At 36.5% G+C, this 12,794-nt stretch overlaps 1 protein-coding gene across 1 annotated transcript in view; it reads right to left on the reverse strand.

The window, feature by feature from the left end:
* Positions 1 to 12,794, reverse strand: part of LOC106879283 (Golgi-specific brefeldin A-resistance guanine nucleotide exchange factor 1-like) — a 94,772-nt gene that overhangs the window by 14,072 nt on the left and 67,906 nt on the right. Inside the window, 11 exon segments of the mRNA XM_052970817.1 lie at positions 1,398 to 1,635; positions 1,957 to 2,110; positions 3,684 to 3,799; positions 4,337 to 4,529; positions 5,241 to 5,308; positions 6,186 to 6,362; positions 6,931 to 7,030; positions 7,932 to 8,104; positions 9,558 to 9,621; positions 10,771 to 10,853; positions 12,287 to 12,412. Coding sequence (XP_052826777.1) covers positions 1,398 to 1,635; positions 1,957 to 2,110; positions 3,684 to 3,799; positions 4,337 to 4,529; positions 5,241 to 5,308; positions 6,186 to 6,362; positions 6,931 to 7,030; positions 7,932 to 8,104; positions 9,558 to 9,621; positions 10,771 to 10,853; positions 12,287 to 12,412 — 1,492 coding nt within the window.

Here is a 12,794-nt window from a genome sequence, read left to right on the forward strand (position 1 = left end):
CCCCAGTTCATCAGGTTGCTTAAGTAAGCACTCCTTTTCAAACAGTGACTGCAACTAAGATGCATTTCACAATGCCATGCCAGGACTCTGAACCCCAACCCCAACAAATACCCAGTTAGTTTTGGTAGGGCCTGAATTTCATGTCTCATGTCTGCTGAAACAGCAATGTAGTTGAGTGGTCTTTGTTCTCCATAAAGGAACGAACGTCCCCAAAATGTAACAACTGATATAGCTTAGTGTTCAGTGCAATAGTGGTCAACAAAACCTGCTCTGCATTGAGCAGCAATAGTAAAGATTGGTGGAAATGTGTCCATAAATCATCATCATCTTCATTTAACATCCACTGTCCTTGCCGGCATGGGTTGGATTGTTTGACCAAGGCTGGTAAGCTGAAGGGCTGCACCAGACTCTAGTCTGATTTGGCAAGGTTTCTATGGCTGGATGCCCTTCCTAATGCCAACCACTCTGAGAGTGTAATGGGTGCCTTTACGTGCTACCAGCATGGGTGCCAGTTGGTGACACCAGTATCTGCCATGACTACAATTTCACTTAGCTTGATGGGTCTTCTTCTCAAGTATGGCATATTGCCAAAAGTCTCAGTCATTTGTTATTGCCTCTGTGAGGTCCAACACTCAAAAGGTGCTTTTTATGTGCCACTGATACAGGTGCTAGTTATATGACACCGGCATCAGCCATAACTTTGATTTCACTTGACTTGATGGGTCTTCTCTTTTTTCATGCTGTGCTCATAACGTAAGATGTTTTGAACCTTCATGAGAAGCCTAATCAATGTACCATCAAATCAATCCTAAAAATGCATACAACCTTCACCAATAGCTAACGACTACTGATTCACCAACGTTTTGCCTCCTCTAGCTGTCTCTTCTAAAGTAACAAAATGGTCTATGATACACGGAACATTCAATTCTTATACCACTTATTGTTTAAATCCACTTGATGTATCTACCTCTATGCTTCCCAGTAATTCTATGGCATTTGCTCTTATGAAAAGTATGCTAAACAGTCAGCCAAATTCTTTCTCTTGAGAGATGCATCTTTCTGGTAATATTTAAGCCTCAATTTTACCTCCAGCTGTCAATGTGTCTGAAAAGTTGAAGCTGACCAACATCAATATCAACATCACCCAGATACTTGTACCAACTACTGAAGGAAATCTTGCCCTCCCCACTACTATCTTATATCAGGTTTGTTCCTTAGTAAAAAAAAAAAAAAAAAAAAAAAAAAGAGAAAGGTCTATGCTTCAGTATAGAATGGTTACTTAAACATAAACATTTAACTAACATTATTTCAGACTGTTATTACTAGTTAAGATGGTTAAAGAATGTACAAAGTTTAAGATAAGAAAATATTTAAGAAAAATTATTAGTCAAATGTACCAGAGTCTGTTGCAGCATCATTTGTAGCATTAGAGGTACATAACTGCATAAAGTTTGGTGGTTTAGCGCCAGCTCCAACTACTTCAAGAACTGTGAACAAAGTGTACCAATCTTGCGTTGAATGAATGTTGGCAGCATTAGTGCGCAAAAGATCATGAAGACCGTATGCCACTTGCTGGCAGATGGAATGGATCACAGCTGGTTTCATCATTAGCAAGATACGTAGTGAAGCAAGGACCTACAACAAAGTGAGAGAGATAGATAGAAAGATACAAGATATATAGATAGAGATATAAATACATAGAAAGAGATATATAAAGAAATACAGATAAAAAGACAGGCAGAGAGGTTTAGTTTATAGAAGTATATGAAAAAATATGTTGACAACAATGAAACGATTTAATATTAATGTGATGGTAAAAGAATATTAAGTACTGGACATCTTGGGAGTCTGCCAATTGAGTAAATTCATTATGATGATGAATTGGTGATTATAATATATATAAGTCTGTAGGCAACATAAATAATATGGAGTTTCAGTTTTATTTGCATGACTTACCTGGGAAGCTATCTCTTCTCTCCTGAGCAGGCGTATGGCAATTCGAAGAAGACCAACAACAGCTCTTTCTACTAGGAATGTATGATCAGTAGCATCGACAATAAGGTTGTAGAGGTGATCTCGAACAGCTTGCCAGATAATTGTCACTCTATCCCTGCAAACAGATAAAACGAATGTTGAAACAATTGCATTTGAAGTTGATAAAAAAAACCAGATCAGTTAATATAATTCTTAGAGCTTGCGAAGACTTATTAGGGCAAGTGAAAGCGAAATCGGGATGGCACCTGTGCCCAGCGTCGCCTTTCTGGCACTTGTGCCCGTGACATGTGTAAGGATTTTCGAGCGAGATCGTTGCCAGTGCCCCTGGACTGGCTCTTGTGCGGATGGCACATAAAATACACCATTTTGAGCGTGGCCATTGCAAGTACCGCCTGACTGGCCTTCGTGCGGGTGACACATAAAAGCACCTACTACACTCTCGGAGTGGTTGGCGTTAGGAAGGGCATCCAGCTGTAGAAACTCTGCTAAATCAGATTGGAGCCTGGTGTAGCCATCCAGTTTCACTAGTCCTCAGTCAAATCGTCCAACTCATGCTAGCATGGAAAGCGGACGTTAAATGATGATGATGATCATCATCATTCATTCATGTCCATTTTTCCTTGCTGGCATGGGTTGAACGGGAATTTATCTGGTAAGCTCCATCCAAGGCTAAATACAGGGACAGGTCTGATAGCCGACAAGCACCGTGAGATAGCATTTTATAATCAAATGCCTTTCCTGTTCCCAACTGTGACCTGTTTTTCAAGTAAAAGTTTTTATATTCAACCAGTCTTTGAAAGTACAGTGACCAGTTGTGAAGTTACCAAGGAACATAAACATATCACAGCTTCAGGTGAGAATCAGATGATGAGATATCGTCATCATCATGATCATCATTTAACATCCGTTTTCCACACTGACATGATTCAGTTGGTTTGACAGGATCCAGTGAGTCATAGAGCTATGGTTTTTATAGCTAGATGTCCTTCCTAATGCCAACCATCTTATTGACACTAGTGAGGTGACTAAGTATCTTGCAAGATATAAAAAGAGAACAGAGAAAAAGGATAAAGGTCCTGCTACTAAGTTGAAGCAGAGAAATATTCAAAGTGTGAGGTGGCTTACCAACTAACCAACCAACCAACCAACCAACCAACCAGCAGGAGGAAAATTGATGCTGTTAATAGTGTTGAGATGATAATGATGACAATGATGGTGGTGGTGGTAGCAAAGCTGGTGACTAAAACTGAAAGTTATGTGGTAAGAAGCTTGCTTCCCAACCACATGATTCCAGGTTCAGTCCCACTGCATGACACCTTGGGCAAGTGTCTTCTAGTTGGACTGACCAAAACCTTGAGAGTGGATCTGGTAGACGGAAACTGAAAGAAGCCCATCCTATATGTGTGTGTGTGTATCTTTGTGTATGTGTTTGTCCCCCCTTCACCATTTGACAACTGGTGCTGGTGTGTTTAGTCTCTGTAACTTGGCATTTCAGCAAAAGAAACCAATAGAATAAGTACTAGGCTACTAGGCTTAAAAAATAAGTCCTGGGGTCGATTTGTTCAACAAAAACTCTTCAAGGCGGTGTTCCAGCATGGCCACAGTCAAATGACTGAAACAGGTAAAAGAATAAAAGAATGTTATTTGTAGATTCCTATTACAATGCACAGAGTGTAGATATTACAAACCTGTTCTGCAAGACTACTTTTATAAGAAGCTCAAGGAAAAACACAGCAGAATCCTCATCTCCTTGCATGCAGAGGGCTTCGTCAGAATCTGGCACCTGGGAACCAATGAGCAGTGTCTGAAGTACACAGAAAAGATTGTAAGATGTTGGAAAAAAAAAAGAAAAAAACACAAAGAAAGGGTCATAGAAAAAAAAAAAAAAAGAAGCAATGTCATCTCACCCCAAATGACTGGGTTATGGTTTATGAGAGAATAAAAGATGATCAAGACCATCTTTTATGGATGGACTGATCAAATGTCAACAACATAATCATTTTAATGTCCACATTTCCATGCTCATATGGGTTGGATGAAATTTGTGGAGGTACATTTTCTATGGCTGGATTATGTATGTGTATAAATATATAGTTGTATGCCCCTTAGATAGGGGAAAAACATCACCTTGCTTGGAAATTGGTGAGGGGTCAGCCTCAGGAAGGGCATTCAGCTGTAGAAAGCCTACCATACAAATAATGCTGTTCACACACATATACAGGGGCAGGCATGGCTATGTGGGTGGGAGGGTGAGAGAGATGACAGAAGGGGAGAGAGAAGGGCAGGAGGGGAGAGAGGGAGGTGAGATGAGGAGAGAAAGAAATCCATTAATTTAAGCCACCTTAACCAGCTCTTGCAGAGCTTCTTCCCGTAGAAACTTGCTGTCCATAATCAGCTGTTCAAGGTGACAATCATGGATGCAATTGCGAGCCTGTTCAGTGGCTTCTTGTTCTTCTGGTGTTGGACCTTTAGTGTTAGCAGATTCTGATAATGCAAAAAATCCATAGAAGGAACTAAGCATTCCAGTTTCTGGTCTGAAAAAAATCAAAGAGAAACAGTCATTTAGTGAAAATAATTTAGAACAATGGTTCTTAGTCTTTTGTAATTCAACATACCTTTTTACTGAATACAAATAAATACTAAAAAATAAACCAAAAAAAAAAAAAAAAAAAAAATTGCACAGGTGTGGTTGTGTAGTGGGAAGTTTGCTTCTTAACCACCCAACCACATGGTTCAGGTTTTATCCTACTGTGTGGCACATTGGGCAAGTGTCTTCTACAATAGCCTCAGGCTGACTAAAGATTTGGTAAATGGAAACTGAAAGAAGCCAGTCATATATTGGTGTGTGTCCTATCAGTGCTTGACAACTGGTGTTGGTTTATGTCCTTATAACTTAGCAGTTTGGCAAAAGAGACCAATAGAGTAGGTAACAGGCTTAAAAAAAAGTACTGGGATCGATTCATTTGACTAAAAACTCTTCAAAGCAGTGCCCCGGTGTGGCTGCAGTCTTATGACTGAAATGAGTCCCCTTCTCCTGATCTTAGGTCCATTCCTTCCCTGTTTTCCAAATACGCCTGTGGCCTCATGGGTTACCTCCTTACTTTGACTATTATCCTCCCACTAATACTTATTTCTTCCTCATTACTCTTCATTTCTTTCTATCTTTTCCTCAGTCTCACTACTTCCTTACAACCTTATCTGATCATTATCCAACTAATAACTTGATTTACAAATGAAATACTAACCTGCTTGTAGAAGTAGTCTCTTCTTTCATAATACAGATCTTTCCTTTATCGTCGGCAAAATCTTCCACCTAAGAAACAAACGATAAATGTGATAAAACAAAACAAAGCTTGCCTGACAGAGAAACCAGAAGAGAAATAGAAAACCATACAAACTGTTATGCTATGTGTCATATTTAACTAACTGAGGCTAAACATGGTAACTATTAATAGTTTGTACGAACACCAAAGATAGGCTAGATTTAACAGAATCATTGTAAGTTAGACACCTCAGCAATTACAGCTGTGAAACTTCATAAAAATGTTCAAGTGTTTCATTTTAGTATTTTCTTCTATAACTTCTTTCCTCTATAATTATTCAAGCACACAGCAAGAAAAACGTTTCATCACATATTTTAATTTTAGGCATGGCTGCATGGTTAAAAGAGTTACTTCTCAATTACATACTTTTGGGTTCAGTTCCATTGTGAGGGTTCTCAGTTCAGTCTTACTGTAACTCTGGACTGACTAATACTTTCTGAGTGAATTTAATAGATGAAAATTATATGAAGCCCTTTGTATGCATGCGTGTGCATGTATGTATATTTGTGTGTGTATATGAATGTTCACATTCTCCTCATAGTATGAAAGGTGCTGAGCTACAGACGAAAGTTTATTGTCATTGGTTCGCTCTGGTGCTTTCAAAGACATGTAGAACAAAAAAAAAACCCTTATGTTTGAAAAACAAATAAGGAAATTCAGTAGTAAGAAAAATGACTGATGAGTTGGTTAGCTTTAAGAAAGATACAAAATTTTAAAAGTAATTGTTCCAACAATAATAATAAACACTCCTTAAGTGAATGCTAGCTCAGGAAAATGGATGTAAGACAATGAAAAAAAAAAAAGAAAATTCTATAAAAGATATATTCCATTCATGCTCATAAATTGGAAAAGTAAAATAACAGTTACCTCTATGAGGCTTTTGGGGACAAGTTTTGCTCGATAGAGCTGTAACAAGCAGTCAAGAATATTTTTCCAGCCTTCTCTTAAAATATCACCATGCCGATGAGCAAGTCCAAAAACAGTTCTTGCAGCAAGCTGAGCCTTGGAATTACCACCAAAAGAGACTGAAATGTTTTCAGGTGCCTACAATATAAAAAAAAGTTAATAAGAAAGTATGCAATAATCAAGTCAACAAATTGCTCTACTATTTTCATTTAAATGAAAACATTTGATTAATTAAAGAAGACATGATGATATTTAAATAAACTCCAGAATGAAGATGAAAAAAATCCCACTTCATTTCATTATTCTGAGTATTTATCTTAAGTAAATTACAGACATTGCAATTAAGTCTTTATTGAGGTTAAAAACTCAAATCTAAAGATAATATTCCTGAAATTGCTTATGACAAACCATTCACTGCACCATTAAAAGCTCGTTAAATCAGACCCAGTTACAGTCACTCCAACAACATGGAGGGACCCCAAGCAAAAGAGTCACTTGCCATGCTAAAAAATCTTCCTCTAGTCACACTCTACCATTTTGAAAAGGAAGGACACAATGGCTAATGTAGTCCTCAAACTCATAATATGGAATAGTCATGGATAGAATATCATTAACCATAGTTTGGCTTGATCAAACGAATGTTAAATGATGATGATATTGAAGGAATTCCAGAGACAATGAGTAATAAAAAGACAAAATTACTTACATCAGCAGAACTAAGTAATGTTGTAAATTTACAGAGTGAGATAACGAGATTGTCAAATACATCACTCATACCATAATGAGCAGAGATCATTGCACACTTCCTGGAAAAGACGAAAAAGAAAAGAAAATTATCTCTGTGGACAGAAAACACCCTTCCTCACAGCATACACAAAATGAAACATGAATATTTTAAATTAAGGTTAATATTTTAAACAGCTAATATGTGACAAAATCTAACAGGAACACTTGAAAATATCTAAAATGCAGAGTACTGGGTTAAACTTTTAAGAATTAATTAGAACTATTTTAGTCTGGTTATGAGTTAAATCTCAACACCTGGATAAATAATGTAAGCACTTAGTAACAGTAATATATTTGTCTGAAGTAATTTAATCAGCTACTTGTAGGCATGTTCATACTCCCAAATCATTTTCATATTCCATTCATTTGCTAATGATCCACTGCTGGATGAAGCCCCAATATGTTGTTACTAGTTTATCTATGCTTGATGTTGACCAATTGCATGTTTGAAGGGGTACTTATCATTGGCCATTGGTGCCTAGGCAGAATTTGAACTCAGAACATAAAGTTTTCTGAATGAAGGCATCTTGTTCTTGTTTGAAGCTCTAACAATTCTGCCAAAGCACCACTCTGGACTGGTGCTGTATTCATTAATCACAAAAAAGATGGAATGTAAAGTTAACCTAGGCAGGATTCGATATTTGTGTGCAAAGAACCAGAATGAATACAGCATGGCATGCTATCCACTGCCTTAATGACTCCGCTAATATCCCTCTTAGTCATTGATATTGTTTTAATTATTATTTATAATTACATATTGAAGGCAGTAATTGGCAGAAACAAAGTACTAGACAAAGTATTTTAAAAATGCCTTGTAATATTTAATTATGCTCATTTTCAGTCCAAGTTCAAATCCTGCAGAGGATGACTAAGTGAAAATGTTAAAGGAAGAGAAAAGAATGAAAAGTAAATAATTCTTGCCTGAAACCTGAGATTGCTTTCTGTATGATGCCTTCATCTGAACTTTTGTCAAAGATAAATGAAAGAGCAGCAACTGTTGGCCCCCAAGCTAGAGTGAATAACTCATGGTCAAAAGAACCTGTGGGAGCATGTATAAATGACCCTTCCTTGCCACTTCCCCTTTTGAGTAAAACCTGAAACGATAATAAAATAATAGAAATATTTATCATGTTCAATGAATCAACTAACATAAAATTCATTACTTTGTTCATTAGACATCCATTTTATCCACCTTGGGAACTTTCTCTGGCACCGCCTCACTACCATCTTTATTTTCTACCTAGCTACTCCCACCCACCCTTATATAATGTAGGGTAGCCATGTATCTTCTCTATAGCAAGACACCTGCACTTGTACCTTTATCATACTTCAGCCTCTCAAAACCTGACATAAAGTCACCTAAAATACTATCTCCTGTTTCTGTCTTGCAAGTTACTTGGTGACCTCACTAATGCCAATGGTATGAAGAAAGCATCCAATACACACTATAAAGTGGTTCGCATTAAGAAGAGCATCCAACCATAGAAATCCCACCAAAGCTGAAATTAAAGCTTTAAGCAGCCCTGTGGCTTCCAAACCATCCAACCTATTTCCAAGGTATGGAAAATGGATGTTAAACGATGATGATGATGAGCTGGGGTTGGACAGGGACATATTTGAAACTGGATTTCACAGCTGAATCCTCTTCTTGTTGACAACCATTACTCATTTTTCCAGTAAGAGGATTTTAAAAAAATTTACATGTCTTCAAAAGCACAGAGCAACCAGTCATAACATCAGCAAAGAATGCAGACACCATATCAACAGTGGTGACAAGTGAAGTTGTGTAATGTCAATATTCACACACACACATAGTTTCTGTTGATCAAATTCACTCACAAGACATTGGTCAGTCCAGAAGACAGTTGTCCAAGGTGTCATATAGTCAGACTGAACCTGGAATCATATGATTGCATAGTGAACTTCCTAACCACACAGCCATGAATAATCACTAGAAACTGTTGATGATAAAAGTGATTTGCATCAACAAGAGTTACTTTGATAATAACTAAAAAGTGAGGCATAGTTGTGATTCAGGTATGACTTCACAGAAAGGCAACCTGAGCAAGTGTCTTCTACAAAAGCCTTAAGTTGACCCAAAGGCTTTTATAAGAAATTTGGTACATGGAAACTGTGTGGAAGCCTATCAAAGAAACTGTTCCTGGTCTTGGATGATAGATTTAATCTAGCAGCCAGTTTAACATCACACATCACTGCATAGTCTTTGATCGCATTTAGTAAGAGTTCAGTCTGTGGCAAACGTTTGATTCGTGTCTCCAATATGAGAGTAACTTCCACTGATCCTGTCACATTAAAGTCAGAGACTTTAATGAGGGTTATGAACACTACTCTCCTTCCTCTGACTAAACCATTTAAAAACAAAACACAAAATCCTCACAGAATCCTCCATCAAAGTATTCTCTAATAAGGTTTCTGTATACTACCATCACAAAACTTTCACTTTGTTCTCACATGAAATAAAATCGCTAAAAAAAAATAAATCTCTTATTTTCATGATTTGAAGAAGTGGTCAAATATTTTACTTACTTTCCACAAATAATTTTCCTTCACCAACCCAGTGTGTTCTGCAGGCATCACTATTTCTTCATTCCTGAAATAATGCAATATATAAGTTAAAAATGGAAAAAGTGACAATAAAGAAAAAAAAACAAAAAAAAACAGAGTAATACTTCTTTTCATTGTTAATATTTACACAGAGTAACCATAGAGTAGCAATACAATCAAAGAGAGATTGTTATATAATATTTCATTTTATTGTTTGGATACTCTTCATGATAACTCTGTGAAACATGAAAATACATTCATGGTATTAGAGAGAATTATGATTAATTAGAGATAAGTTATAAGCGACAAAGGACAAATGGATTTTATCTCGTTTCTAATGCAAGAGAAAGTGGTGACAGAAATAACTTTCTTAATTTTCATAAACAGCAGTTCACAATGAGATCCATATGAACTCAGTGCTAAGGCTGAGAGAATCAAGTTTACACCATTATGAGTTAGTATCGTGAATACCAGTCATGGCTATGTGGTTAAGAAGTTCACTTCACAACTATGAGGTTTCAGGTTCAATTAAACTGCATGGCATCTTGGCCAAGTATATTCTACTATGTCTCAGGTTAAACCGAAACCATCTGAATGAAAATTTAGCCATTAGATACTGTATGGAAGCCTATCAAAGGGACCATTCCTATTTTGGGGGAGTAGATTTAAATAGTTTCCTGGTTCAACACAACCATTTGGCCCATGGGGTACCTTCAGCAGTGGCCATGCTGTTGGAAGCTTTCAAATAAGGCCTCCAGTCTGAGGTTAATTTCCTCCCATCAGATTTGGAGGCACTGAAAAAGGGCCTTCAAGACTAATTAAGAAGATGATAACCTCTTCTCACCAGGCCATGGCCCCTCCATTTTGAAATAGATAAATAAATAAATGAAGTGTGAATTTGTATTTCCTTTGTTGCAGAATTTTCTACATGGTCTTGAGCAAGACATTTAGCACCACTTATCTCACAGAAAATCATGTATTAACACATCTTAGAAAATTAACATGATAAAAATAACAATAATGCCATATTTTTGAGGAAATTTAATCTTTATCTTCCTAATATTTAGGGTTCCATCAAAGGAAAAAGAAAGTGCTAAGTAAGATTTCTGTAAAAATATCCCTTAGTTATACAAATTAGCAACAGAATTTTATTTTAAAAGGCTAATTTCACCATTAAATTGGGTTGAATACCTACCGAATAGCATTATAAATATCTTCCAACATATCCTCATCAAAATCATTACCACCATTGGTTTTTGAGACATTTCTCTTGTATTCCTGAGGAAAAAAAAGTTCAATATTTTATAAGCATACACATTTTAATACTGTATGAGAGCTTGTCAACACTCTACAAAGCAAAGGTCAGATAAGGCTCATAGTGAAATATTGCTCTCACATTTGAGACAGTACTACTGCTGCATATACAGACATCCTAGATGACATCCAGAAAAGGATGTGGTCTAGAACATCTTGATTGGCATAAAGGTACTTACAGACACACTCCAGCCAGTGGCCCCATATACTATAGCCTCCAGCCTATGGCCTTTCTCTACTTTTTCTACTATAACTATAATGGCTTTTGCTCCTTGGAGATGGCTGAGGTACCAGATCATTTGGGAATATTCTTCCTCCAGCCAGAGACTAGTCATCATTGCATTTGGACTTGGGTTCTGATTGCCAGCTGTCTGTGATTACCAGTGTGTTGCAGCACACTATATTACATCCATTCCGCACAGGCATCCAACACGATGGCAGAATGTAACCACTGTAGGTAGGACTGTGTTAATTTAAACAGACTAATACAATTATATATACTGTTGTTCAAAGGCACAATATGATGGCTGTAACAAGGTTTGAATTTGCAATTATTGGCTCATTACTGAATCACTTTGAAACGACTGTTTCCTTTCATTGTCCCAATTATATCTCTAACTTATTCGTTTATTTATTGCAATTCATTTGTTTGTTCATTTCTTTTACAACTGTTATTCCATGTTAGCATGAGTTAGATGAATACATGTGATTGAGGCATCATTCTATAGTCAGGTGTCTTCCTGTCTCTAGCCTTTACCTCGTTTTCAAGTAAAAGATACTTTAATCACGCCTTCAAAAGTGTGGAGTTAGCAGACAATTTGTTGACAAGGAATTGCTAATAAAGTTCACTGTTTATAGCAAAGTGCATAGCATAAAGATCAATGCAAACACACATACGTGTGTGTGTGTGTGAGTGAGAGAGAGAGAGAAGCCTTATAGCGTTTTCATGTATCAAATTCACCTGGTACTACAGTAGAAGGCAGTTGCTTAAATATAACTATATATTATGGAGGATGACAAACAAATGTTATAGGCAGATCAATGTGGCCATATTTACAAGACTTTAATATATCATTTAATTAACATCTACCCCTATGATGACATGACAATTCTATTCAATTATCCACGTTTGTCAATTTTTCTATCAAACCTAACAACTTTCCTGCAGGCCTTTTTTTCATGGCCTATCGTTACTCTTTTAATTCCTAGTCATTTTAGATAACCATTCAGAAGTTACTATTGTATAATGAACTAACAAGGCCTTGGCCCTTTGCTCTAGAAGTTGCAAGCTATTTAATTATTAGTCTACATCCATTACAGTTTATCACTCTTAACACTTCAGACAACAGCAGACATACAAGAAACTAGTTCATTAGACAGACAAGATAAATACTCACATCAACAGTCATAGGTGTACTCTGTTTCTTAACATTGTGGTTGTGCTGGTCCACATTTAACATAATCACAGCATATGCCAGTGTAAATGCAGCATCAGAATCAGCAAAAGGTTCCCCGTTGGTTTTCTGAAACATTAACATAATATATTATGATATATTATAATTCTGAGAAGACAAACAGGAAAAGATTAATGTCAACAGCTTAATTTAAGGGAAAGGCTATAATCTGACAACTCTATTTCACATAAGCCAATAAAGAAGCCTTAATATGGTTGCTTGATTAGCTAGAAATAGCAACCAAACAGCAGAAAATATGGAATATTTACACACAAGTTTACAGACACACACGTTTACTAAGTGATATGTACATAATTTTATTTTAGAGATATGCAATTTTTGTAGAAATAGTGTTTACGAATTATGGATTTTACATTGACACATTTACACTCATACACACACACACGCACATATATATATATATATATATATATATATATATATATATATA

The sequence above is a fragment of the Octopus bimaculoides genome, chromosome 9 (assembly GCF_001194135.2).
Source record: "Octopus bimaculoides isolate UCB-OBI-ISO-001 chromosome 9, ASM119413v2, whole genome shotgun sequence".
Lineage (NCBI taxonomy): Eukaryota > Metazoa > Mollusca > Cephalopoda > Octopoda > Octopodidae > Octopus > Octopus bimaculoides.